The 27,820-nt window shown below is 43.4% G+C and overlaps 5 protein-coding genes and 2 pseudogenes across 5 annotated transcripts; 2 read left to right on the top strand and 5 right to left on the bottom strand.

Annotated features, from left to right (window-relative positions):
- Window positions 1-1,477: 1,477 nt before the first annotated feature.
- Window positions 1,478-2,516, bottom strand: LOC121713096 (annotated as a pseudogene).
- A 1,548-nt stretch (window positions 2,517-4,064) lies between these two features.
- On the bottom strand, window positions 4,065-5,389 carry LOC121713091 (transcription factor HES-5-like). Its single transcript, XM_042097400.1, has 2 exons — window positions 5,275-5,389; window positions 4,065-5,159 (listed from the first exon to the last, which is right to left on the bottom strand). Exons 1-2 carry the CDS (start codon window positions 5,335-5,337, stop codon window positions 4,743-4,745), a joined length of 480 nt encoding a protein of 159 aa, XP_041953334.1. The 5' UTR covers window positions 5,338-5,389; the 3' UTR covers window positions 4,065-4,742.
- Window positions 5,390-7,540: 2,151 nt separating this feature from the next.
- LOC121713095 lies at window positions 7,541-8,440 on the bottom strand (annotated as a pseudogene).
- Window positions 8,441-16,505: 8,065 nt separating this feature from the next.
- Window positions 16,506-17,204, bottom strand: LOC121713093 (transcription factor HES-5-like). Its single transcript, XM_042097403.1, has 2 exons — window positions 17,080-17,204; window positions 16,506-16,964 (listed from the first exon to the last, which is right to left on the bottom strand). Exons 1-2 carry the CDS (start codon window positions 17,140-17,142, stop codon window positions 16,548-16,550), a joined length of 480 nt encoding a protein of 159 aa, XP_041953337.1. The 5' UTR covers window positions 17,143-17,204; the 3' UTR covers window positions 16,506-16,547.
- A 1,937-nt stretch (window positions 17,205-19,141) lies between these two features.
- On the top strand, window positions 19,142-20,058 carry LOC121713087 (transcription factor HES-5-like). Its single transcript, XM_042097394.1, has 2 exons — window positions 19,142-19,407; window positions 19,523-20,058. Exons 1-2 carry the CDS (start codon window positions 19,156-19,158, stop codon window positions 19,937-19,939), a joined length of 669 nt encoding a protein of 222 aa, XP_041953328.1. The 5' UTR covers window positions 19,142-19,155; the 3' UTR covers window positions 19,940-20,058.
- Window positions 20,059-23,294: 3,236 nt separating this feature from the next.
- Window positions 23,295-24,021, top strand: LOC121713094 (transcription factor HES-5-like). The gene is made up of 2 exons (XM_042097404.1): window positions 23,295-23,486; window positions 23,598-24,021. Exons 1-2 carry the CDS (start codon window positions 23,424-23,426, stop codon window positions 24,012-24,014), a joined length of 480 nt encoding a protein of 159 aa, XP_041953338.1. The 5' UTR covers window positions 23,295-23,423; the 3' UTR covers window positions 24,015-24,021.
- A 2,255-nt stretch (window positions 24,022-26,276) lies between these two features.
- Window positions 26,277-27,198, bottom strand: LOC121713088 (transcription factor HES-5-like). The gene is made up of 2 exons (XM_042097395.1): window positions 26,942-27,198; window positions 26,277-26,828 (listed from the first exon to the last, which is right to left on the bottom strand). Exons 1-2 carry the CDS (start codon window positions 27,191-27,193, stop codon window positions 26,412-26,414), a joined length of 669 nt encoding a protein of 222 aa, XP_041953329.1. The 5' UTR covers window positions 27,194-27,198; the 3' UTR covers window positions 26,277-26,411.
- Between the last annotated feature and the right edge of the window lie 622 nt (window positions 27,199-27,820).

The raw sequence follows: 27,820 nt of genomic DNA, 5'->3' as shown, positions 1-27,820 counted from the left end.
ATGGTCGCGCCTGCCTCGCACACTTCGCTCACACGCCCCGTAGACACGCAGTCTGCATTATTGTAGGGTCATAGGCTTGACTGATGTCGGCTATTGTCTCGTGCACCATTCTGGGTGGTTGTCGAGTGTGGGAAAACGTATTTTCTCCTCCTCGCAGCCACGGGTGGACAGAGGTTGCGCAAACCATGGTTACAAGGCACATTGGTCCACACAAAGGTCCTGGTTAACAATGGGCCTAGATACCAAAGTGTGGTGGAATCCCATTTTCTTTTGTGCTCAAAGTTTTGTGAGAAACAAACTGCTATATTTCAGTTACTGCAAGGAGCATGGATGTGAGAGCACCACCTGCTCCCTCTATTGAGGAATGTCACAGATGTGCCAGTTCAACTAATTTTGCCACCTCCAACTGAGATTTTAAAAAAGGTTGTTAGTTCCATTAAGTAGAATGAAAACCCACAATTTCTTCTTCTTAGCAACTTGGTATTTTATGATGCTCTGCAAGTGTGCCGAACTGAACATCTTTTAGGTAGGCCTACTTAAGGGACACATAAGGGGCTTTATTACACAGTCTTAGACTTTGTTGTGTGTTTACGTCTGCCACAACAGGCTTTCACAGTTTGCCCAGCACTGGCCTCCATTGAGACGACAGCCTTGTCATTGTTTGAGGTGTAAAATGAACCACCCACTGTTAAGTGTGGGAACCTCTCTGGTAGCCTACCTACTTTTTTTGTGGGCATGCAAGTTTCCCATGCTGTCTCTGTGAGTGGATTCTCCTGTTTCCCACAGTCTGTTCATTTGCTGTCCCCAATAAGGCAACAATCGAAGCGTGTCTTGTTACACATCACGTTAGCCATTGTATTTGATCCCTCACTCTTAAGAGGGGGTAGCCCTTACATATTGTCCGACCATCTGGGTCTGAAATGTTCACTGGGGATTCTCAGCATTCACTGGTCTGTAAGCTGGATGCACTGAGGTGGAAGATTTCTCCAGCACTCTGGCAGACTTGGCCTAGATAGGGAGGGATGACTAAACTGATATTACATTACATTACATTACATTACATTACATTTGGCTGACGCTTTTTTAACCAAAGCGACTAACAACATGGTAAACAGTAAGTTTTAGAACAATTCTCACAATTTTAGGACAGTTTAAAAAAAAAACACATATCATGTACACTAATTAAAAACAAGTAATGCACATTTGAATTATGTGTAATGTTTTATGGCATGCAAATGCATAATTATAACAAACAGGATTGTTTTTCTTGTACTGAATTCATATGATTCATACCCATTGATCATAAAAACACATGGACTAGAATTCAGCCAGACAGACCAACATCTAGATGGTTTGGATACATTATGGTGTGACCACAAATATTAATCATTGACCACCAAAATAGTTGTAATGATAACTATGTATGTTGAAGTCAAAAGCCAGGAATCCATTTTTGAATTTAAGTGCATATTTTATTTTTTCACAAGGCACAGTGATTGGTATGCACACAGATGTATAATGTACACATATGCTGCATTATATAACTCGCATACAGTGCATGATCCAAATTTCCATTCAATAATATATAATATTCACAGAATAAAATGTGGCTATAATTTGACAATGTGAGGACATAACAGCATACCATATGCTCAAGAGTATAGCAACCCAATGTGGGTTATATTATAACTATGTAAATATGAACTATATGAATGCATTCCCAATTGCAATGATAAAACTCAAAACAAGAGTACGCTAGCAAATATTGCCAACACTTCTTGGTAAACAGGCAATTGCGGTATCTTTTGAATACAAAAGATCTAAAGACAATTGCTGGTACCATTCTTAGAATGGCACACTGAATTCTGTTGATCAACGCTAAGAGTCCACATGGCTCTACCAGGGCCTCCAGAGTGCAGTGCAGCCTGAAGTCTTCTGTTTGCTGCTGCTGTGACGGACTGGAGAGCTGGGCTGAAGCTGGACTCTGGTGCTCTTGTCCGCTGTGGGCAGCATATGTAGGAAGTGATTCAGCAGTCTTCTCTGGGACTGTGTCTGCACCTCACACTGGGACAGGAAGTTGACAGCGTCCTGCATACACCTGGAGTAGCCCTCATTGGCTGTAGAGGAGCAGGTGGAGGGTTGCTGCTGCTGCTTCTGTTTCAGGAAGTGGACAGTCATCCCCAGGATGTCAGATTTCTCTGGATGTTGTTTTAGGAACTCCTGGCCCAGTAGTCTTGAGATGCTCAATGCTGTTATTGATGCAATCTCTGCACAGTTTCTCCAGCAAAGGCTTTTTCAGCTGGAATGACAAAAGAGGATCCAGTTTAGATACTGATTTAGCGTTTCAAAATTCTCATAAATATAGTTACAAAATACAGACAGTTTGTTAGTTTGTATTTACCTTATTGTTCAGTGTAAGATGCTCAGAAGAGTAGGTCATGGGTACAGTGACAGTAGGTGCCATGGCTGTATCTCTGCTGTGGTCTCTCTGAAGAGGAGCTTGAGCTCTGCTACTGACTGCTCCTCTCCTTCTTCTATTTATACTCCCAGATCTCCATATGAATGTGTGGGTCTTGGGTTTGCTGGAGGTTCTCACAGTCTGCAGCCAATGAGAGGGTCTGGGATGACAATGAGCAGTGGAGACCTGCCACATGTCCAATGAAGTGAGTTTGTCTCAAGGGACAACGGGCAGCGATTAGAGCAGCAGGTGGAGGAGTGTGTGTGAGTGGGGTTGTGTACATTATAGGGAAGAGCAGACACTGTATACGAAATAAATAGGTTACAGTAATAAACCAAGGATATATTTTACAAAATGTGATACTAAAGGTGCTCCAACTTTCAATAAAAATTTCATTCCACATACATTTAAAAATAATGTTTAAAAATAATGAGATTATACATACTCAATAAGGAGTTTGGTTAATTTTTGGTACAGTAAGCCTGTAAGACTGCAGTTGGTATACATCTGTATTGAACCTAACATCCTGTACCTAAACGGTTCGAGATGTGTATAAAGATGTGTACCTTTACACCCCAATGCCCAATGATTTAAGTTAACTATTCCAAACACTAAACAGTTAATATATCCATATCACACTATTTGTAGAATAATACCACACTAAACTTTGATATGAAAGTCACTCTCCCAAGGCATGTGCTGCCCTAAACAGAGGCCTTCTGGTGTGTTTATGATGTGAAAGACGCTGGGACTGGGACTGCTCTCTCATGAGCTTTCCCACACTCTGCCCATTCAGACTAACAGATAAAGCACTCCCTGGACAATAGAAGTGTGCCTCGTTAAATGCTAATGCAGCTCTCTGTCAACGACGTCACGAGAGCCCACTGCGTACAGAAGCGCTAATAAGTGCCATTTAATTCTCACAACACATCCAAATATTTTGATGTGATTTCCCATCAATTGACACTCGGATTTCCATAACAGAACTTGTGGAATGAAGTGAACATAGCCTTTTTAGAAGACACCTCAGAGAATAGAGCACTGCTCTAATGACCCACATACAGTATCTGATATGGAAACTTTTCTTTAAGATGCAGTATCAAGACGTCTTATTTATTACAAAACAAAATTGGGCCGTAAGGTTTAACAGTATGTGTATTTTATTAATAAATCACACAGCTATACTCTGCATGAATTAAACGTTACTGTCCGTCATGGTTCTACAGCATATGATCATTTTGATCACCTGTAAGTTGGACTGTTCACATCTAATTCTATGACTCCTTAGCAGTTTTATTACTCTAGCATAAGGAATTTATCCCTTAAGGAATACGTTTACTGTTACTATATGTCCTAATGAACAAAACTAAAATCGTAGAATGTTTCTAAATATTAATAGCTTATGTGTACAGACTGTGCTGTCAATGATTTTCTGACTTCAAAGTGGAATCCATAAATGTTACATATTTACGTAATATGTAGGGGTGTCAATTTTGACATTAGCTATGGATTATCAGTGAATTATCTTTATCCAGTCATAAACCTGTAAGGGTGTAATGCTCAGTTTTAAAGTAATAGTGAAATGATTCAATGAGGCAGTTTTTATGATTTGTCTGTCATATTTATTGTCAAAAGCCAATAAAGCTTTTCCGATTTCAATTGATAAAATACCACAATCTTGAATATCAAGAAATTGGACACAATGTCTTTCTTGTAAATGTTTCCAAAAGAAACACAATACTCTCAAATCGAGAGGGTAGGACACATTGAAACACAAAATAAAGCATGCGGCCAATAATTCAGCAAATAAAATATATACATCACATGAAAACACATGTAATATTTTAAATGTCTCAAACAACTGAGAAGTTATATTCTTGAATTCTATTGAATATAGTACACATTGTTGTATTCAAGCTCTCTTGAATATTGTGTGTAAATCCATAGCTTCATAGAAGTTAGAAATGTAGTGTTTCAACACTCTGAAGTGACCTTTAAGATCAGGTCTGTAAAACTGTGGTCCATAAAAGACTTACACAATTTATAATTTAGTCCACAAAAGAATCTTTTCAAATAAAAGCCTTTTTAGACATTTAAAATCTCTAGTTTGTCAAATAAACCTCAGATTTTTTCTGGCTTTCCATACATGAAAGCAGGTCATTCTATTTCTACAACTGTAGAACATAAGGGACACAGTCCCTACATTGTTAGAATTACTGTCCATGTCAGTCACAGACTGACAAGAGGAATTCTGTTGGTCAACATGAAAAGAGTCCACATGGCTCTACCAGGGCCTCCAGAGTGCAGTGCAGCCTGAAGTCTTCTGTTTGCTGCTGCTGTGACGGACTGGAGAGCTGGGCTGAAGCTGGACTCTGGTGCTCTTGTCCGCTGTGGGCAGCATGTGTAGGAAGTGACTCAGCAGTCTTCTCTGGGACTGTGTCTGCACCTCACACTGGGACAGGAAGTTGACAGCGTCCTGCATACACCTGGAGTAGCCCTCATTGGCTGCTGTGGAGCAGGTGGAGGGTTGCTGCTGCTGCTTCTGTTTCAGGAAGTGGACAGTCATCTCCAGGATGTCAGCTTTCTCCTGCTTGGAGTCTGGATGTTGCTTTAGGAACTCCTGGCCCAGTAGAGTCTTGAGATGTTCAATGCTGTTGTTGATGCGATCTCTGCGCAGTTTCTCCACCAAAGGCTTTCTCTGCTGGAATGACAAAGAAACAGAGACTGTTTAGATACTGTTCAGCATTCAAAGAGCTTCAAATATAGTAGAGACAATTACATTTCAGTGTTTTCCTGTACAAATATTTAGTATTTACCTTATTGTTCAGTGTAAGATGCTCAGAAGAGTAGGTCATGGGTACAGTGACAGTAGGTGCCATGGCTGTATCTCTGCTGTGGTCTCTCTGAAGAGGAGCTTGAGCTCTGCTACTGACTGCTCCTCTCCTTCTTCTATTTATACTCCCAGATCTCCATATGAATGTGTGGGTCTTGGGTTTGCTGGAGGTTCTCACAGTCTGCAGCCAATGAGAGGGTCTGGGGTGACAATGAGCAATGGAGACCTGCCACATGTCCAGTGAAGTGAGTTTGTCTCAAGGGACAACGGGCAGCGATTAGAGCAGCAGGTGGAGGAGTGTGTGTGAGTGGGGTTGTGCACATTATATGGAAGAGCAGACACTGTATAGGAAATAAATAAGTTTACAGTAATAAACAAAGGATATATTTGACAAAATGTGATACTAAAGGTGCCCCAACTTTCAATAACATTTTCATTCCACATACATTTAAAAATAATGTTTCAAAATAATGAGAATATACTTAATAAGGAGTTTGGTTAATTTTTGGTACAGTAAGCCTGTAAGTACTTCTATCCCGACATTCACAGGCGATATTGCTGATGCTCAACACATAAGCAGGAGTAGTATTTTGAAAAGGTGTCAAATGTTTTTTTGCCATTAATTAACTAAACTGAGACATGGTCCATAACTTAATATGTGTGTGTGGGTACTCGTGCAAAAAAGGCTACTGTTGATTACAGCTGTAAGACTGCATTTCGTATGCATCTGTATTGAACCTAACGTCCTGTACCTAAACAGTTCGAGATGTGTAAAGATGTGTACCTTTACACCCCAATGCCCAATGATTCTAGTTAACTATTCCAAACACTAAACAGTGAATATATCCATATCACACTATTTGTAGAATAATACCACACTAAACTTTGATATGAAAGTCACTCTCCCAAGGCATGTGCTGCCCTAAACAGAGGGCTTCTGGTGTGTTTATGATGTGAAAGACGCTGGGACTGGGACTGCTCTCTCATGAGCTTTCCCACACTCTGCCCATTCAGACTAACAGATAAAGCACTCCCTGGACAATAGAAGTGTGCCTCGTTAAATGCTAATGCAGCTCTCTGTCAACGACGTCACGAGAGCCCACTGCGTACAGAAGCGCTAATAAGTGCCATTTAATTCTCACAACACACCCAAATATTTTGATGTGATTTCCCATCAATTGACACTCGGATTTTCATAACAGAACTTGTGGAATGAAGTGAACATAGCCTTTTTAGAAGACACCTCAGAGAATAGAGCACTGCTCTAATCACCCACATACAGTATCTGATATGGAAACTTTTCTTTAAGATGCAGTATCAAGACGTCTTATTTATTACAAAACAAAATTGGGCCGTAAGGTTTAACAGTATGTGTATTTTATTAATAAATCACACAGCTATACTCTGCATGAATTAAACGTTACTGTCCGTCATGGTTCTACAGCATATGATCATTTTGATCACCTGTAAGTTGGACTGTTCACATCTAATTCTATGACTCCTTAGCAGTTTTATTACTCTAGCATAAGGAATTTATCCCTTAAGGAATACGTTTACTGTTACTATATGTCCTAATAAACAAAACTAAAATCGTAGAATGTTTCTAAATATTAATAGCTTATGTGTACAGACTGTGCTGTCAATGATTTTCTGACTTCAAAGTGGAATCCATAAATGTTACATATTTACGTAATATGTAGGGGTGTCAATTTTGACATTACCTATGGATTATCAGTGAATTATCTTTATCCAGTCATAAACCTGTAAGGGTGCAATGCTCAGTTTTAAAGTAATAGTGAAATGATTCAATAAGGCAGTTTTTATGATTTGTCTGTCATATTTATTGTCAAAAGCCAATAAAGCTTTTCCGATTTCAATTGATAAAATACCACAATCTTGAATATCAAGAAATTGGACACAATGTCTTTCTTGTAAATGTTTCCAAAAGAAACACAATACTCTCAAATCGAGAGGGTAGGACACATTGAAACACAAAATAAAGCATGCGGCCAATAATTCAGCAAATAAAATATATACATCACATGAAAACACATGTAATATTTTAAATGTCTCAAACAACTGAGAAGTTATATTCTTGAATTCTATTGAATATAGTACACATTGTTGTATTCAAGCTCTCTTGAATATTGTGTGTAAATCCATAGCTTCATAGAAGTTAGAAATGTAGTGTTTCAACACTCTGAAGTGACCTTTAAGATCAGGTCTGTAAAACTGCGGTCCATAAAAGACTTACACAATTTATAATTTAGTCCACAAAAGAATCTTTTCAAATAAAAGCCTTTTTAGACATTTAAAATCTCTAGTTTGTCAAATAAACCTCAGATTTTTTCTGGCTTTCCATACATGAAAGCAGGTCATTCTATTTCTACAACTGTAGAACATAAGGGACACAGTCCCTACATCGTTAGAATTACTGTCCATGTCAGTCACAGACTGACAAGAGGAATTCTGTTGGTCAACATGAAAAGAGTCCACATGGCTCTACCAGGGCCTCCAGAGTGCAGTGCAGCCTGAAGTCTTCTGTTTGTTGCTGCTGTGACGGACTGGAGAGCTGGGCTGAAGCTGGACTCTGGTGCTCTTGTCCGCTGTGGGCAGCATGTGTAGGAAGTGACTCAGCAGTCTTCTCTGGGACTGTGTCTGCACCTCACACTGGGACAGGAAGTTGACAGCGTCCTGCATACACCTGGAGTAGCCCTCATTGGCTGTAGAGGAGCAGGTGGAGGGTTGCTGCTGCTGCTTCTGTTTCAGGAAGTGGACAGTCATCTCCAGGATGTCAGCTTTCTCCTACTTGGAGTCTGGATGTTGCTTTAGGAACTCCTGGCCCAGTAGAGTCTTGAGATGTTCAATGCTGTTGTTGATGCGATCTCTGCGCAGTTTCTCCACCAAAGGCTTTCTCTGCTGGAATGAGAAAGAAACAGAGACTGTTTAGATACTGTTCAGCATTCAAAGAGCTTCAAGTATAGTAGAGACAATTACATTTCAGTGTTTTCCTGTACAAATATGTCATATTTACCTTGTTGTTCAGTGTAAGATGCTCAGAAGAGTAGGTCATGGGTACAGTGACAGTAGGTGCCATGGCTGTATCTCTGCTGTGGTCTCTCTGAAGAGGAGCTTGAGCTCTGCTACTGACTGCTCCTCTCCTTCTTCTATTTATACTCCCAGATCTCCATATGAATGTGTGGGTCTTGGGTTTGTTGGAGGTTCTCACAGTCTGCAGCCAATGAGAGGGTCTGGGGTGACAATGAGCAATGAAGACCTGCCACATGTCCAATGAAGTGAGTTTGTCTCAAGGGACAACGGGCAGCGATTAGAGCAGCAGGTGGAGGAGTGTGTGTGAGTGGGGTTGTGCACATTATATGGAAGAGCAGACACTGTATACGAAATAAATAGGTTACAGTAATAAACAAAGGATATATTTTACAAAATGTGATACTAAAGGTGCTCCAACTTTCAATACAATTTTCATTCCACATACATTTAAAAATAATGTTTCAAAATAATGAGATTATACATACTCAATAAGGAGTTTGGTTAATTTTTGGTACAGTAAGCCTGTAAGTACTTCTATCCCAACCTTCACCGGCAATATTGCTGATTATCAACACATAAGCAGGAGTAGTATTTTGAAAAGGTGTCAAATGTTTTTTTTGCCATTAATTAACTAAACTGAGACATGGTCCATAACTTAATATGTGTGCGTGGGTACTCGTGCAAAAAAGGCTACTGATTACAGCTGTAAGACTGCAGTTCGTATACATGTGTATTGAACCTAACATCCTGTACCTAAACGGTTCGAGATGTGTAAAAAGATGTGTACCTTTACACCCCAATGCCCAATGATTTAAGTTAACTATTCCAAACACTAAACAGTTAATATATCCATATCACACTATTTGTAGAATAATACCACACTAAACTTTGATATGAAAGTCACTCTCCCAAGGCATGTGCTGCCCTAAACAGAGGCCTTCTGGTGTGTTTATGATGTGAAAGACGCTGGGACTGGGACTGCTCTCTCATGAGCTTTCCCACACTCTGCCCATTCAGACTAACAGATAAAGCACTCCCTGGACAATAGAAGTGTGCCTCGTTAAATGCTAATGCAGCTCTCTGTCAACGACGTCACGAGAGCCCACTGCGTACAGAAGCGCTAATAAGTGCCATTTAATTCTCACAACACACCCAAATATTTTGATGTGATTTCCCATCAATTGACACTCGGATTTCCATAACAGAACTTGTGGAATGAAGTGAACATAGCCTTTTTAGAAGACACCTCAGAGAATAGAGCACTGCTCTAATGACCCACATACAGTATCTGATATGGAAACTTTTCTTTAAGATGCAGTAGTAAGACGTCTTATTTATTACAAAACAAAATTGGGCCGTAAGGTTTAACAGTATGTGTATTTTATTAATAAATCACACAGCTATACTCTTTAAACGAATTAAACGTTACTGTCCGTCATGGTTCTACAGCATATGATCATTTTGATCACCTGTAAGTTGGACTGTTCACATCTAATTCTATGACTCCTTAGCAGTTTTATTACTCTCACATAAGGAATTTATCCCTTAAGGAATACGTTTACTGTTACTATATGTCCTAATGAACAAAACTAAAATCGTAGAATGTTTCTAAATATTAATAGCTTATGTGTACAGACTGTACTGTCAATGATTTTCTGACTTCAAAGTGGAATCCATAAATGTTGTCAGACACCAAACAGGACGAGGACCACAATTGCGTCACGTTCAAAAGTTTATTTAAGGGTTGGGGGTTTCAGGGGTTCCGGGGGGGGTACAGGAGTTCCAAGAGTCTGCGTGTGTGTGTTCCCCCAGTAGCCGAACAGCGAAGGCAGGAGCTGGATGATCCGGGAAGTCCTGGGGGAAACACACACACAACAGCAATTGAAACGAAGCAGCAGTACAGTCAAGGACTAGGCGGTATTCGTAGAAGAGGGACGGAAGGCAGGTCAAGATTACCGGGGCTGGAGAACACAGAAGTAGTCGAGCGGGTCCGGGATCACAGGCAAAGAGTCAGAGGCGTTTTCAATAAACAGGCAGGTAACTGGTGCTGGTTGCAGACGATCTGACAAGTGTGGACTGAAAAGCAAGGCTTTATATAGAGGGCATGATGAGTGGTGAATGCAGTGCAGCTGGTAGGTAACGAGGGTGAGGCAGAGCAGAGCAGGAACAGGTGGAGGTCATCAGACTTCAATCAGCACGTGTTACCAGGCAGAGAGAGAGCTCATGACAGAACCCCCCCCCTAAGGGACGGCCCCAGAAGTCCCCAAGAGTGACACCACGTCGGGAGGGCGGAGGGGAGCCGGTGGAGGGCTAGAATTCCTCCGAGCGGTCCGAGTGAACATCCTCATCCTCGGAGGGAGCTGGAGGGTCGTGGACAGAAGACGGGACAGGTACCGAGACAGGGTCAGAGTCAGGCACATGACAGGAAGCCGGGCGGGCAGGACGGTTAGGGACCCCTCTGGGGCGGCCCCTACGGATTGCAGGTTGATCAGGATGCAGACGGTGGAAGTCGGCGATGAGTGTCCGGTCCACAATCCGACTGGCTGGCACCCAGGTTCTCTCCTCAGGTCCATAGCCCTCCCAGTCGACGAGATACTGGAGGCCCCTACCTCGCCGTCTGGACCGAAGCAGGCGTCGAACGGTGTACACCAGCCCACCGTCAACGAGGCGAGGAGGAGGAGGAGGAAGCGGCACGGGGACCAGCGGGCTTTCATGCGTCGGCTTGACTTTCGAAACATGGAAAGTAGGGTGCACCCTCATGGAGGTTGGCAACTGGAGCCGGACTGCGGTTGGGCTGATGACCCTCTGGATAGGGAACGGGCCGAGGAATCGAGGTGCCAGTTTACGCGATTCCACCCGCAGTGGGAGATCCTTGGCTGACAGCCACACCTTCTGGCCAACACGGTAGGCAGGTGCCGGCGATCTTCGGCGGTTAGCCCCAGTGGCATAGCTGACAGCTGACTTGAGTAGCGTGGCACGAGCTTGTGACCAGGTACGACGGCAACGGCGGGCATAGGCGAGGGCAGACGGGCAGGACACATCTCCTTCCTGGCTGGGGAACAGGGGGGGCTGGTAGCCATACACACACTGGAAAGGTGACATACCAGTGGCAGAGCAGGTGAGGGAGTTGTGAGCATACTCTATCCACATCAGTTGTTGTGCCCAAGCCTGGGGTTTGCGAGAAACCATGCACCGCAGCGCCTTCTCCAGCTCCTGGTTTGCCCGCTCGGATTGACCATTGGACTGGGGGTGGAACCCAGAGGTGAGACTCACTGTGGCCCCTAGAAGACGGCAGAACTCCTTCCAGAATGTAGAGGTAAATTGCGGGCCTCGGTCAGAGACAACATCCCTGGGCAGCCCGTGTAGACGGAAGACATGATCAAGAACAGCCTGGGCAGTCTCTCTGGCAGATGGCAGTTTAGGGAGGGGAATGAAGTGTGCCATCTTGCTAAACCGGTCAACCACAGTGAGAATGACAGTCATCCCACCTGATGGTGGGAGGCCAGTTACAAAGTCCAAGGAGACGTGGGACCAGGGTCGTGTGGGCACAGGCAAGGGCTGGAGTAAACCAGCGGGGGGCCGAGTGGAGGACTTGTTCTGATTGCAGGTGGGGCAGGCACGGACGAATTCTCGGACATCCCTTCTCAAAGACGACCACCAAAAGCGCTGGGCAAGGAGATGGCAGGTGCGGGCGGAGCCCGGGTGGCAGGCAAGGCGGGAGTTGTGTCCCCACTGTATGACCCGGGACCTCAAATTATCTGGGACGAAGAGACGACCGTCTGGGCATGCACTGGGACTGGGATGGTCACGGAGGGCCTCTTGAATTTCCTCCTCGATATCCCAGGTCAGGGCAGCTACGACGCAGGGATCGGGCAGAATTGATGCAGGTTCCTGGGAAGGGGCGTCATCCTTATGAAACTGACGGGAGAGAGCGTCCGGCTTGGTGTTCCGAGAACCTGGGCGGTATGACAGGGTGAAGTTGAATCTGGTGAAAAACAAGGCCCAGCGGGACTGTCTGGGGTTAAGACGTTTGGCATTGCGGATGTATTCGAGGTTTTTGTGATCGGTCCAGACCAGGAACGGAACTGTGGACCCCTCCAGCCAGTGACGCCACTCCTCCAGGGCAAGCTTGACAGCCAACAGCTCACGGTTTCCAACATCATAATTGCGCTCTGCAGGTGAAAGCCGGCGAGAGAAAAATGCACAGGGGTGCAACTTGTTGTCCTCCTCTGCCCGTTGAGAGAGTATGGCCCCGACTCCCACGTCTGAGGCATCCACCTCGACAACGAACTGCCGGTCTGAATCCGGCATCTGGAGGATGGGGGCAGTGGTGAACCGGGCCTTGAGGGTATGAAAGGCTGTGTTGGCCTCTGGGGTCCAGGAAAAGGGGTGTTTGATGCTGGTCAGAGCTGTGAGGGGAGCGGCGACGGAGCTGTAGTTCCGGATGAATTTCCGGTAGAAATTGGCAAAACCGAGGAATTGCTGCAGCTTCTTCCTATTCCCCGGAACTGGCCAGGAGGTAACTGCCGAGACCTTTGCGGGGTCCATCTGGATATTGCCTTCAGCGACGATGTATCCCAGGAATGACACAGTCTGAGCATGGAACTCGCATTTCTCCGCCTTGACATAGAGAGAGTTCTCCAGGAGCCGTCGAAGAACCAGCTGGACATGACGGGTGTGTTCGGACAGAGTTCTGGAGAAAATTAAGATGTCGTCCAGGTACACGAAGACGAATTTATTCAGCATGTCCCGCAGCACATCATTCACCAGCGCCTGGAATACCGCTGGGGCGTTGGTGAGGCCAAATGGCATTACCAGGTACTCATAATGGCCGGTGTGGGTGTTGAATGCTGTCTTCCACTCGTCACCCTCCCTTACTCGCACTAGGTGGTAAGCATTTCTAAGGTCCAGTTTGGTGAAAATAGTGGATCCCTGGAGCAATTCAAAAGCAGAGGTGAGTAAAGGCAGAGGGTACCGGTTCTTCACTGTGACATCATTCAGACCTCGATAATCAATGCAGGGGCGAAGAGAACCATCTTTCTTTCCCACAAAGAAGAACCCGGCACCAGCAGGAGAGGAAGACGGGCGGATGAGTCCAGCTGCCAGGGAGTCCCTGATGTAATCCTCCATAGTTTTTCTTTCAGGAGGGGATAGTGAGTAGAGGTGACCTTTGGGTGGAGCAGTCCCAGGGAGGAGATCAATGGCACAGTCGTACGGACGGTGTGGGGGCAGAGATGTGGCTTTGGTCTTGTTGAACACCTCTCGGAGGCCATGGTAACATTCAGGGACATTAGAAATGTCGTGGGCAATGCTGGGGGGTACTGAGCCGGGGGGCAGCGAGGCAGCACGCAAACAGGTCAGGTGGCAGGCATTTCCCCACTCTTTCACAGTTCCGGAGGCCCAATCGAGGTGAGGATTGTGGAGACGGAGCCAAGGGTAGCCCAGGATTAGGGGTTGGCCTGGAGAGCTGAGCAGGTGGAAGCGGATGGTCTCTCGGTGGTTTCCTGACACCATCATTGAGATGGGGGCTGTGATGCTGGTAACTGTGCCAATTGCGTGACCGTCCAGGGCCCGGGCTGGAACAGGAGTGGACAAGCGATGGCTTTCCAAGCCCAGCTGACGAGCAAGTCCTGTGTCAATAATGTTTGCTTCTGCGCCAGAGTCCACCAGGGCTGCCAGGGTGTGGGTGGAATCAGACAGGTGAAGACAGACTTGGATGAGGGGTTTACGGCTGATGGAGGGCTGAATGTTCATTGAGCTCATCCGGATTCCTCCTACATCTGGTGAGCTCCGGCTTTTGCTGGACAGGTGGCGACTCGATGACCATCACCACCACAGTACAGGCACAAGTTGGAGGTGATGCGTCGCTGGCGCTCTGCAGGGGTTAGGGAGGTGCGGCCGATCTCCATCGGTTCAGACTGGTCCGGCTGGCTAGATGGTGTGGCAGGTGCGGACAGAAGGGCAGTTGGGACACTCCGTGTGCTGGTGGATGGACTCTGGCGCCCTCTCTCATGACGGCGGGCCTGGATCCTGCGGTCGATGCGGACAGCCAGAGCAATGGCTTCATCAAGAGTGGGGGGTTGATCATGGGAAACCAGCTCGTCCTTTATGTAGTCCGCCAGGCTGTGGAGGAAAGCATCCACCAATGCTTCCATGTTCCAGGAGCTCCGACTTGCCACGGTTCGAAAGTCGATGGAGTAATCCGCAACAGTCCTTCTGCCTTGGCGAATACTCATCAGGATCCGAGATGCCTCGGCTATTGTGGATTCCAAATCGAATACCTTGAGCATCTCCTCTGCGAATAGGTTGAAGGTTGCACATGCTGGGGTCTGGCGCTCGAACTCCGCCGTTCCCCAGAGTCGAGCTCGGCCCGTCAGGTGAGTGATCACGTAACCGACCCTCGCCCCTTCAGTGGCAAAAGTCCTGGGTTGCAGGGTAAACTGGACACGGCAGCTCGTCAGGAACGCCCGTACCTGGGTTGGGTCGCCGCTGAACCGCTCTGGATTGCCGATCCTGGGTTCTGGGGCTCCGGCAGCCACGGTAGCAGTGGACTGGGCAGGAGACTCGGGTGCTGGGCCGGTGAGCAGGCTGGCTGGGGCTGGGCCGGTGGGAGCAGGCAGAGGAGAAAGGTTGGTGAGAAGTTGAATGATCATTGCAAGTTGTTGCTGTTGCTGCTGGAACTGCTGACGCTGGCTCAAGCCGGCTTGAAGTAGGGAGGCAATGTCAGCAGTGTTGCGGTTTACCTCTCTCTCTGTCTCTTCCAGGCGTTGCATGGCGGTGGGTGGTTCTGGTTCGTCGGTTTCCATGCTGGTTCGACCGTGCGCTGGGTCCATGTTTGGTCAGATCGTACTGTCAGACACCAAACAGGACGAGGACCACAATTGCGTCACGTTCAAAAGTTTATTTAAGGGTTGGGGGTTTCAGGGGTTCCGGGGGGGGTACAGGAGTTCCAAGAGTCTGCGTGTGTGTGTTCCCCCAGTAGCCGAACAGCGAAGGCAGGAGCTGGATGATCCGGGAAGTCCTGGGGGAAACACACACACAACAGCAATTGAAACGAAGCAGCAGTACAGTCAAGGACTAGGCGGTATTCGTAGAAGAGGGACGGAAGGCAGGTCAAGATTACCGGGGCTGGAGAACACAGAAGTAGTCGAGCGGGTCCGGGATCACAGGCAAAGAGTCAGAGGCGTTTTCAATAAACAGGCAGGTAACTGGTGCTGGTTGCAGACGATCTGACAAGTGTGGACTGAAAAGCAAGGCTTTATATAGAGGGCATGATGAGTGGTGAATGCAGTGCAGCTGGTAGGTAACGAGGGTGAGGCAGAGCAGAGCAGGAACAGGTGGAGGTCATCAGACTTCAATCAGCACGTGTTACCAGGCAGAGAGAGAGCTCATGACAAATGTTACATATTTACGTAATATGTAGGGGTGTCAATTTTGACATTAGCTATGGATTATCAGTGAATTATCTTTATCCAGTCATAAACCTGTAAGGGTGTAATGCTCAGTTTTAAAGTAGTAGTGAAATGATTCAATGAGGCCGTTTTTATGATTTGTCTGTCATATTTATTGTCAAAAGCCAATAAAGCTTTTCCGATTTCAATTGATTAAATACCACAATCTTGAATATCAAGAAATTTGACACAATGTTTTTCTTGTAAATGTTTCCAGAAGAAACACAATACTCTCAAATCGAGAGAGTAGGACACATTGAAACACAAAATAAAGCATGCTGCCAATAATTCAGCAAATAAAATATATACATCACATGAAAACGCATATAATATTTTCAATGTCTCAAACAACTGAGAAGTTATATTCTTGAATTCTATTGAATATAGTACACATTGTTGTATTCAAGCTCTCTTGAATATTGTGTGTAAATCCATAGCTTCATAGAAGTTAGAAATGTAGTGTCAGGAGATCAGGTCTGTAAAACTGTGGTCCATAAAAGACTTACACAATTTATCATTTAGTCCACAAAAGAATCTTTTCAAATAAAAGCCTTTTTAGACATTTAAAATCTCTAGTTTGTAAAATAAACCTCAGATTTTTTCTGACTTTCCATACATGAAAGCAGGTCATTCTGTTTCTACAACTGTAGAACATAAGGGACACAGTCCCTACATCGTTAGAATTACTGTCCATGTCAGTCATAGACTGACAAGAGGAATTCTGTTGGTCAACATGAAAAGAGTCCACATGGCTCTACCAGGGCCTCCAGAGTGCAGTGCAGCCTGAAGTCTTCTGTTTGCTGCTGCTGTGACGGACTGGAGAGCTGGGCTGAAGCTGGACTCTGGTGCTCTTGTCCACTGTGGGCAGCATGTGTAGGAAGTGACTCAGCAGTCTTCTCTGGGACTGTGTCTGCACCTCACACTGGGACAGGAAGTTGACGGCGTCCTGCATACACCTGGAGTAGCCCTCATTGGCTGCTGTGGAGCAGGTGGAGGGTTGCTGCTGCTGCTTCTGTTTCAGGAAGTGGACAGTCATCTCCAGGATGTCAGCTTTCTCCTGCTTGGAGTCTGGATGTTGCTTTAGGAACTCCTGGCCCAGTACAGTCTTGAGATGTTCAATGCTGTTGTTGATGCGATCTCTGCGCAGTTTCTCCACCAAAGGCTTTCTCTGCTGGAATGACAAAGAAACAGATACTGTTTAGATACTGTTCAGCATTCAAAGAGCTTCAAGTATAGTAGAGACAATTACATTTCAGTGTTTTCCTGTACAAATATGTCATATTTACCTTATTGTTCAGTGTAAGATGCTCAGAAGAGTAGGTCATGGGTACAGTGACAGTAGGTGCCATGGCTGTATCTCTGCTGTGGTCTCTCTGAAGAGGAGCTTGAGCTCTGCTACTGACTGCTCCTCTCCTTCTCCTATTTATACTCCCAGATCTCCATTTGAATGTGTGGGTCTTGGGTTTGCTGGAGGTTCTCACAGTCTGCAGCCAATGAGAGGGTCTGGAATGACAATGAGCAATGGAGACCTGCCACATGTCCAATGAAGTGTGTTTAGAAGAGCGTTTAGAGCAGCAGGTGGAGGGGTGGATGAGTAAGTGTGTGTGGGGTGTCTGTGTTGGGGGGGGGGGGGGTGGTTGTAGAACTTACAGTGTGAATTACGTACTGCATACTGACATATTTAATATTTCCCACCACTTTAATAAGCACATGAAACTCATATATTGACAGATTCAAATGAGTTGAATGATGATGTGCACAAAAATAACACCTCAATCAGCTTGAAATGATCCTGAAAATGCTTCTTGGAATTACTGAATGTTCACTTTACTTGGACTACAAGTTCAAATGTGGCAGCTTCGTCTCCAACATCAAAGACTTTCTCTTTTATGGTATGTGCTGCCCTAAACAGAGACCTTCTGGTGTGTTTATGATGTGAAAGACGCTGGGACTGGGATTGCTCTCTCAGGAGCTTTCCCACACTCTGCCCATTCAGACTAACAGATAAAGCACTCCCTGGACAATAGAAGTGTGCCTCGTTAAATGCTAATTCAGCCCTAAAGCCAATAACCTCACAAGAGCCCCCTGCGTTCAGAGGGGGTAATAAGTGGTGTTTAAAGTGATGTGTAGTAAATAAACAAGTCAAGTTGGGTCAGACTGGTGAGAGAAAGTGGAATTACCATCACCGGGAAAATCCTAAACATCCAAAGGAATCTGTAATCACTGTAAGCAATTGCAATGTCACTCTGAAGTTTACAAAATGATGATATGGGGCACAAATGTGATTTATTTAGATTAAACAAATGCTTCATTTTACAGAAACTCATCTCCTGCACCTGTGCCATTAATGTATATGTATGGTAAGATACTAAGGCTTTCAAGTCTGATGTAAACACTCCATAACCTTATGGACTCTGATGAAGATGAAACACCCATCAGAACATTGGTCTTTTTTGCTGCTTCGAAAAATCTGTGTCCTCCTTCGATTCCTCCCTCTCTTCACATGATCAGTCCTCTCCTGTGAAGCACCAAATTGGCAATCAGAAGCACAGTGAAATTACCTTTTTTGACTCCATAGGCTTTCTCGGCAAACTCCACATCATTACAATCCATTAGATATGATGATAGATAAGATGAGATGTGATTTGTTTTTCAGTGATACTGGTGGTAATTGCATGGTGCAGAAGAGGGTAACTGTGGAGAAGCAGAAGAGTTCAGTGGTGGTGGGTGGGGGTGGGGTGTTGTAGTCCTAGTTGCTAATTTTCTTAGTAAATTCTACATGCAAAGTAATGACATCAAAATATTTGGGTGTGTTGTGGGGATTGATAACCTCCTCTGTACGCAGTGGGCTCTCGTGACGTTGTTGACAGAGAGCTGCATTAGCATTTAACGAGGCACACGTCTATTGTCCAGGGAGTGCTTTATCTGTTAGTCTGAATGGGCAGAGTGTGGGAAAGCTCATGAGAGAGCAGTCCCAGTCCCAGTGTCTTAAACATACCAGAAGGCCTCTGTTTAGGGCAGCACATGCCTTGGGAGAGTAAGTCTGATGGTAAAGATGTCTGTGCTCCAAATAGAATGGAAAAATGAAAAAATCAGTTATTGTTTGGATGAATATCATATTACTGCACTGATTGATTTTAAAACACCAGACTGGCATTACATTTAAAAATATACATTAACTTGTTCACATAACGTACTCGAGGTTGTTGTGGACCCCTGGCAATCTCTAAAAGGAATCGGTGCATCGTAAATATTTGAACCTGAAGCCTACTTTGTCCAGCTCACTGCAACACACACACACACAGCACCTGCTGCTCTAATCGCTGCCCATTGTCCCTTGAGACAAACTCACTTCATTGGACATGTGGCAGGTCTCCATTGCTCATTGTCATCCCAGACCCTCTCATTGGCTGCAGACTGTGAGAACCTCCAGCAAACCCAAGACCCACACATTCATATGGAGATCTGGGAGTATAAATAGGAGAAGGAGAGGAGCAGTCAGTAGCAGAGCTCAAGCTCCTCTTCAGAGAGACCACAGCAGAGATACAGCCATGGCACCTACTGTCACTGTACCCATGACCTACTCTTCTGAGCATCTTACACTGAACAATAAGGTAAATATGACATATTTGTACAGGAAAACACTGAAATGTAATTGTCTCTACTATACTTGAAGCTCTTTGAATGTTGAACAGTATCTAAACAGTCTCTGTTTCTTTCTCATTCCAGCAGAGAAAGCCTTTGGTGGAGAAACTGCGCAGAGATCGCATCAACAACAGCATTGAACATCTCAAGACTCTACTGGGCCAGGAGTTCCTAAAGCAACATCCAGACTCCAAGCAGGAGAAAGCTGACACCCTGGAGATGACTGTCCACTTCCTGAAACAGAAGCAGCAGCAGCAACCCTCCACCTGCTCCACAGCAGCCAATGAGGGCTACTCCAGGTGTATGCAGGACGCTGTCAACTTTCTGTCCCAGTGTGAGGTGCAGACACAGTCCCAGAGAAGACTGCTGAGTCACTTCCTACACATGCTGCCCACAGCGGACAAGAGCACCAGAGTCCAGCTTCAGCCCAGCTCTCCAGTCCGTCACAGCAGCAGCAAACAGAAGACTTCAGGCTGCACTGCACTCTGGAGGCCCTGGTAGAGCCATGTGGACTCTTTTCATGTTGACCAACAGAATTCCTCTTGTCAGTCTGTGACTGACATGGACAGTAATTCTAACGATGTAGGGACTGTGTCCCTTATGTTCTACAGTTGTAGAAACAGAATAACCTGCTTTCATGTATGGAAAGTCAGAAAAAATCTGAGGTTTATTTTACAAACTAGAGATTTTAAATGTCTAAAAAGATTTTTATTTGAAAAGCTTCTTTTGTGGACTAAGTGAAAAATTGTGTAAGTCTTTTATGGACCACAGTTTTACAGACCTGATCTTAAAGGTCACTTCAGTGTGTTGAAACACTACATTTCTAACTTCTATGAAGCTATGGATTTACACACAATATTCGAGCTTGAATACAACAAAGTGCACTATATTCAATAGGATTCAAGAATATAACTTCTCAGTTGTTTGAGACATTTAAAATATTACATGTGTCTTCATGTGATGTATATATTTTATTTGCTGAATTATTGGCAGCATGCTTTATGTCGAGTTTCAATGTATCCTACCCTCTCGATTTGAGAGTATTGTGTTTCTTTTGGAAACATTCACAAGAAAGACATTGTGTCAAATTTCTTGATATTCAAGATTGTGGTACTTTATCAATTGAAATCGGAAAAGCTTTGTTGGCTTTTGACAATAAATATGACAGACAAATCATAAAAACTGCCTCAATGAATCATTTTACAATTACTTTAAAACTGAGCATTACACCCTTACAGGTACATAGAGAATACCCTTATTCTCAGTCTGTGACTGACATGGGGTTTGTTTCCCAAAACCATAGTTGCTAACCTGTTAGCAAATTAGTTGGTTGGCAATGGGAGATTGCATTACAACCAACAAAGTTGCTAACTTAGTGAGCAACTATGGTTTTGGGAAACTTGCGCATGGACAGTAATTCTAATCATGTAGGGACTGTGTCCCTTATGATATATTCTACCACTGTTAAAGCATTGTAATCCACTTTCATTGATGGATAATCTGTTTCATGGCAGAAAACAATGTTTGTTTGGCACATTGTCAAGGTTTTAATTCCATTATACAATATATTTTGTTAGGTTATTCTGACCAGAGTTGAATTTTGTTTAGAAAATGTAATTGTTATTTTTACCCTTATCACTTACTGTTAAGCCTCTTAACTTCTAACTTCTGTGAAGTTATACATTTATCCATATGGATAAAGTAAAGTTGTTTCATAAAGGAATATACACTGTATTCAGTAAAACGCATGAATGTAGTTTCTTGAGATACTTGATTTGTATTGTATAATTATGTATTGACTGATTTTGCTTGCTATGTTGTTTAGCAGTATACACTCCTTTTGAGTTGTGTCTTTCTATCTCTATTTGAGATTGTTGTGTTTTAAATGGAAACATTTGGAAAGGACTGGCCTATAGTTTCTTGATGGTCAAGACCTCTGTATGCTATTTTATTTAAAACTGAAGCACTTTCGTTGCTTTTGGACAATAAATACAAAAGACAAATCGGATCAAATGTTTCAATGAGAAATGCACTTTCATTTTCAAAGTCTATAGTTTGTCCATTTAGGAGCAGATGTACTAAATTCACCCATACACCTCCAGTAATGTCTAATGCCGAAGTAACAGCAACTTCATGCCAACATCAATTATTTGGATATTTTACTTTGGCATCATGACGGAATGACCGTAAAACTGAAATTCATATAACTTAAACTCTTACTGTCATATAAATTATTCAGGAGCTCATATTTTTTTTTCTTCCATTTCTACTAATAACATTAGGCCAATCAGTCAGTTAAGATGAATAAATGACTCCTTAACACAGAGGAGAGTGGACTAAGAAGTCAAAGGTTTTTAGGTGAACTAATGACATTACTTTTTTAAAGTACACAATAAATGTAGTCATTTATTCAATAGAAGTCATAAACAGCAAATCCTGAAACTGAAAAAGGTCAGCTGTAAGTTCTTTAGGGGCAGCCGTGGCCTACTGGTTAGCGCTTCAGACTTGTAATTGGAGGGTTGCCGGTTCGAACCCCGACCAGTAGGCACGGCTGAAGTGCCCACGGATGCAAGGCACCTAACCCCTCACTGCTCCCCGAGCGCCGCTGTTGGTGCAGGCAGCTCACTGCGCCGGGATTAGTGTGTGCTTCACCTCACTGTGTGTTCGCTGAGTGTGTTTCACTAATTCACAGATTGGGATAAATGCAGAGACCAAATGTTCCTCACGGGATCAGAAGAGTATATATACTTCTATACAAAAATCTCATTCACTGTCTTTCACTGTCACTGTCACATTAAATGATTATGAATAATGAGTGGAGAATTTCCATTTCTCATTTCATTAATACATATTTGTCCTCTGGAATGTCATTCAAATTCAGTTCAGTTCAGTTGAACTTTGTAGTCTGTGTTGTCAGACATCAACTGCTATTTCACTAGTGTCACATGAGGGGAAATCACAGGGAAATATTTGGGTGTTTTGTGGGCGATTAATCGGCACTTATTACCCCTTCTGTACGCAGTGGGCTCTCGTGACGTCGTTGACAGAGAGCTGCATTAGCATTTAACTAGGCACACTTCTATTGTCCAGGGAGTGCTTTATCTGTTAGTCTGAATGGGCAGAGTGTGGGAAAGCTCCTGAGAGAGCAGTCCCAGTCCCAGCGTCTTTCACATCATAAACACACCAGAAGGCCTCTGTTTAGGGCAGCACATGCCTTGGGAAAGTGGCTTTGATAAACTATGTGCAACATTTGTATATGTCCGATGCAGGGAAATTACAGAAATTGTCAAAATATATTGGTGTTTTATTTGTATGCATTTTTGGGGAGGACACAATGACTATTCAGTCATTCTATTCTATAGACCCTTTCAACAATAAAAACAAAAACAATGCTTGAACGTTCTATTTGTTTCTCAATCTACTTCCTCTGCATTAAGATAACATATGGAATGTTAAAACGGAAGCCTTGTGGGGCCAACTATGATGCTGATAATGGAACTCTCTTGAAAGGGTCTATATCTTATCTTTTGTTGGTTTGAACATTCTATTCTATATCTTATCTTTTGTTGGTTTGAACATCTATTTAATGTGGAGCTAGTCACGGAATGACTCACAATACAGTATTGACAATATTTGTGCTTTAACTTCTGTGACCTACTGCAAGCTCTTTCTTTCTACTACAGTGTCTGTACAGTATCCACACACACACACACACACACTTACTCCTCCACCCCTCCATCTGCTGCTCTAATTGCTGCTGCTGATTGTCCTTTGAAACAAACACACTTCATTGGACATGTGGCAGGTCTTCATTGCTCATTGTCACCCCAGACCCTCTCATTGGCTGCAGACTGTGAGAACCTCCAACAAACCCAAGACCCACACATTCATATGGAGATCTGGGAGTATAAATAGGAGAAGGAGAGGAGCAGTCAGTAGCAGAGCTCAAGCTCCTCTTCAGAGAGACCACAGCAGAGATACAGCCATGGCACCTACTGTCACTGTACCCATGACCTACTTTTCTGAGCATCTTACACTGAACAATAAGGTAAATACAAACTTCCAAAATATATACAAATTATCTGTGTGTATTTTGTATCCATTAGCATTGTGGAACGCTAGATCAGTATCTAAACTGGATCCTCTTTTGTCATTCCAGCAGAGAAAGCCTTTGGTGGAGAAACTGCGCAGAGATCGCATCAACAACAGCATTGAACATCTCAAGACTCTACTGGGCCAGGAGTTCCTAAAGCAACATCCAGACTCCAAGCAGGAGAAAGCTGACATCCTGGAGATGACTGTCCACTTCCTGAAACAGAAGCAGCAGCAGCAACCCTCCACCTGCTCCACAGCAGCCAATGAGGGCTACTCCAGGTGTATGCAGGACGCTGTCAACTTCCTGTCTCAGTGTGAGGTGCAGACACAGTCCCAGAGAAGACTGCTGAGTCACTTCCTACACATGCTGCCCACAGCGGACAAGAGCACCAGAGTCCAGCTTCAGCCCAGCTCTCCAGTCCGTCACAGCAGCAGCAAACAGAAGACTTCAGGCTGCACTGCACTCTGGAGGCCCTGGTAGAGCCATGTGGACTCCTTTCATGTTGACCAACAGAATTCCTCTGGTCAGTCTGTGACTGACATGGACAGTAATTCTAACGATGTAGGGACTGTGTCCCTTATGTTCTACAGTTGTAGAAATAGAATGACCTGCTTTCATGTATGGAAAGCCAGAAAAAATCTGAGGTTTATTTGACAAACTAGAGATTTTAAATGACTTTTATTTGAAAAGCTTCTTTTGTGGACTAACTGATAAATTGTGTAAGTCTTTTATGTACCACAGTTTTACAGACCTGATCTTAAAGGTCACTTCAGTGTGTTGAAACACTACATTTCTAACTTCTATGAAGCTATGGATTTACACACAAGCTTGAATACAACAATGTGTACTATATTCAATAGGATTCACGAATATAACTTCTCAGTCGTCTGAGACATTTACAATATTACATTTACATTACATTTATATTTCATGTGATGTATATATTTTATTTGCTGAATTATTGCCAGCATGCTTTATGTTGAGTTTCAATGTGTCCTACCCTCTCGATTTGAGAGTATTGTGTTTCTTTTGGGAACATTTAAAAGAAAGACATTGTGTCAAATTTCTTGATATTCAAGATTGTGGTACTTTATTAATTGAAATCGGAAAAGCTTTGTTGGCTTTTGACAATAAATATGACAGACAAATCATAAAAACTGCCTCATTGAATCATTTTACTATTACTCCATTACCCCTTACTGGTTTATGACTGGATACACTGATAATCAATAGCTAATGTCAAAATTGACACCCCTACATATTACGTTTATGGATTCCAAATTGAAGTCAGAACATCATTGAAAGTAATGTCTGTACACATAAGCTATTAATATTTAGAAACATTCTACGATTTTAGTTTTGTTTACTAGGACATGTAGTAACAGTAAACATATTCCTTAATTACTCTCCTTATGTGAGAGTAATAAAACTGCTAAGGAGTCATAGAATTAGATGTGAACAGTCCAACTTACAGGTGATCAAAATGATCATATGCTGTGGAACCATGACAAACAGCAATATGTTCCATATGTTATCTTAATGCAGAGGAAGTAGATTGGGAACCAAATAGAATGTTCAAGCATTGTTTTTGTTTTTATTGTTGAAAGGGTCTATAGTCCACTTCCATTAATAGATGTATGTTTTCACTTGCTGTCATGAAATACACAATGTATTTCATGTCTGGGGAGTCCTACATGTTGATGTGTGGTGCATAAGACATCCTGTGGTGATGTATTCAGTAGCTGTGGTCATGGCCAGTAAATCCACACATCTATGGAGGCTATCTATAGGTCCTTAAACCAAAATAATCTACTGTCTGTGTCACCCTACTGTATAATTTGCCAATGATAAATGCTGAAGGTTAAACTATTGTATTTTAGTATACCTATTATTATTATATCTAGGACCATGTAGCATGGTCATCTTTCCTGAAATGACCGTGAAAAATAGTTGTAATTAATTAATTTCAGTGTTTTTAGGTGTCACTAGTTGAGTTGTGACCCAAATGTCACATGATGAGTGATCAATCCATGCTTGACTGTTTCAATGATAGTAATGATTGTATTATGCACTTGTTATGTGAACACATGCACTTATGAACATAACTTTTTGTGTGATTTGTCTTCTGTATTTATTGTCCAAAAGCAGCAAAAGCTCTTCAGTTTAAATCAATAATGTATAACAGTATTGACTATCAAGAAACTTGACACAATTTGTTTCCGAATGAAACACATTGCTCTCAAACATGAGAGGGGAGGAAATAAGGCTACTCAACAGAGTGCATATTGCTCTTAACAAAGCAATTGAAATGAAACACATGAAAACACATGTATATTATATGTCTCTCAAAAAACGGAGAGGTTATAGTCTGGAATCCTACTGGATATAGTGCATTAATATATTCTCTTAACAAGTATGTTCTTTTTATCATTGTGGATAAATGCATAACTTCATAGAAGTTATAATTGGCAATTCTTGACAGAGTAAGTGTAAGTTATAAGAACTGTGGGTTATTGCTTGTCAGTACACACTGTGCAGTACAAATTGTGCAAACATAATCCCTCATTTTTACCAAAATAATTTGGCATATAACAATAATCTTGTGAGGCACTTTGAAACTGAAACTGACATAATTTCTTCCTATCAAACTTTCCAAAATAATTTGTCATATAACAAGAATCTTGTCAGGGACTTTAAAACTGAAACTGACATAATTTCTTCCTGTCAAACTTTCCACCAATGGAAGTGGACTATAACATTTCTACAACTGTAGAACATAAGGGACACAATCCCTACATCGTTAGAATTACTGTCCATGTCAGTCACAGACTGACAAGAGGAATTCTGTTGGTCAACATGAAAAGAGTCCACATGGCTCTACCAGGGCCTCCAGAGTGCAGTGCAGCCTGAAGTCTTCTGTTTGCTGCTGCTGTGACGGACTGGAGAGCTGGGCTGAAGCTGGACTCTGGTGCTCTTGTCTGCTGTGGGCAGCATGTGTAGGAAGTGACTCAACAGTCTTCTCTGGGACTGTGTCTGCACCTCACACTGGGACAGGAAGTTGACAGCGTCCTGCATACACCTGGAGTAGCCCTCATTGGCTGCTGTGGAGCAGGTGGAGGGTTGCTGCTGCTGCTTCTGTTTCAGGAAGTGGACAGTCATCTCCAGGATGTCAGCTTTCTCCTGCTTGGAGTCTGGATGTTGCTTTAGTAACTCCTGGCCCAGTACAGTCTTGAGATGTTCAATGCTGTTGTTGATGCGATCTCTGCGCAGTTTCTCCACCAAAGGCTTTCTCTGCTGGAATGAGAAAGAAACAGAGACTGTTTAGATACTGTTCAGCATTCAAAGAGCTTCAAGTATAGTAGAGACAATTACATTTCAGTGTTTTCCTGTACAAATATGTCATTTACCTTATTGTTCAGTGTAAGATGCTCAGAAGAGTAGGTCATGGGTACAGTGACAGTAGGTGCCATGGCTGTATCTCTGCTGTGGTCTCTCTGAAGAGGAGCTTGAGCTCTGCTACTGACTGCTCCTCTCCTTCTCCTATTTATACTCCCAGATCTCCATATGAATGTGTGGGTCTTGGGTTTGCTGGAGGTTCTCACAGTCTGCAGCCAATGAGAGGGTCTGGGATGACAATGAGCAATGGAGACCTGCCACATGTCCAATGAAGTGTGTTTGTCTCAAAGGACAATCAGCAGCAGCAATTAGAGCAGCAGATGGAGGAGTGGAGGAGTGTGTGTGTGTGTGTGTGTGTGTGTGTGTGTGTGTGTGTGTGTGTGTGTGTATTACAGTGGCACAAATAGTGTAGGTGAAAGACAGAGCTTCTGCCACCTAAACCTAAGCAGAAATATTGGAAGTGAGTCATTGACTGATTGTCACCCCTTTGTATAATTACACAAACTCACTTAGAATCATATTTAGAATAGACAATCTGAACAGTGTGTTTTTTTAAATATGGACATAGAAAAAAAATGTAAATTACCTAAAATCATAACACCAGAATTTCTGTGCAATTTCACACCACCACAATATATAAAAATGGCAAACCTGACTTTGAAGCCACTTTCCCAAGGCATGTGCTGCCCTAAACAGAGGCCTTCTGGTGTGTTTATGATGTGAAAGACGCTGGGACTGGGATTGCTCTCTCAGGAGCTTTCCCACACTCTGCCCATTCAGACTAACAGATAAAGCACTCCCTGGACAATAGAAGTGTGCCTCGTTAAATGCTAATGCAGCTCTCTGTCAACGACGCGAGAGCCCACTGTGTACATAATAAGAGGTCTTTA

The sequence above is a fragment of the Alosa sapidissima genome, chromosome 7 (genome assembly GCF_018492685.1).
Source record: "Alosa sapidissima isolate fAloSap1 chromosome 7, fAloSap1.pri, whole genome shotgun sequence".
Lineage (NCBI taxonomy): Eukaryota > Metazoa > Chordata > Actinopteri > Clupeiformes > Clupeidae > Alosa > Alosa sapidissima.
Note: the sequence above shows the minus strand (reverse complement) of the source record. Positions and strands in the feature narration are given on the sequence as shown.

Bases quoted from the DNA above. Each gene is read 5' to 3' on its own strand.
- LOC121713091 (XM_042097400.1), bottom strand. From the start codon at position 5,337: ATGGCACCTACTGTCACTGTACCCATGACCTACTCTTCTGAGCATCTT. The intron at 5,160-5,274 runs GTAAATACTAAA...TTGTCATTCCAG, and splicing joins ATCTTACACTGAACAATAAG to CAGAGAAAGCCTTTGGTGGA.
- LOC121713093 (XM_042097403.1), bottom strand. From the start codon at position 17,142: ATGGCACCTACTGTCACTGTACCCATGACCTACTCTTCTGAGCATCTT. The intron at 16,965-17,079 runs GTAAATATGACA...TTGTCATTCCAG, and splicing joins ATCTTACACTGAACAATAAG to CAGAGAAAGCCTTTGGTGGA.
- LOC121713087 (XM_042097394.1), top strand. From the start codon at position 19,156: ATGTGGCAGGTCTCCATTGCTCATTGTCATCCCAGACCCTCTCATTGG. The intron at 19,408-19,522 runs GTAAATATGACA...TTCTCATTCCAG, and splicing joins ATCTTACACTGAACAATAAG to CAGAGAAAGCCTTTGGTGGA.
- LOC121713094 (XM_042097404.1), top strand. From the start codon at position 23,424: ATGGCACCTACTGTCACTGTACCCATGACCTACTTTTCTGAGCATCTT. The intron at 23,487-23,597 runs GTAAATACAAAC...TTGTCATTCCAG, and splicing joins ATCTTACACTGAACAATAAG to CAGAGAAAGCCTTTGGTGGA.
- LOC121713088 (XM_042097395.1), bottom strand. From the start codon at position 27,193: ATGTGGCAGGTCTCCATTGCTCATTGTCATCCCAGACCCTCTCATTGG. The intron at 26,829-26,941 runs GTAAATGACATA...TTCTCATTCCAG, and splicing joins ATCTTACACTGAACAATAAG to CAGAGAAAGCCTTTGGTGGA.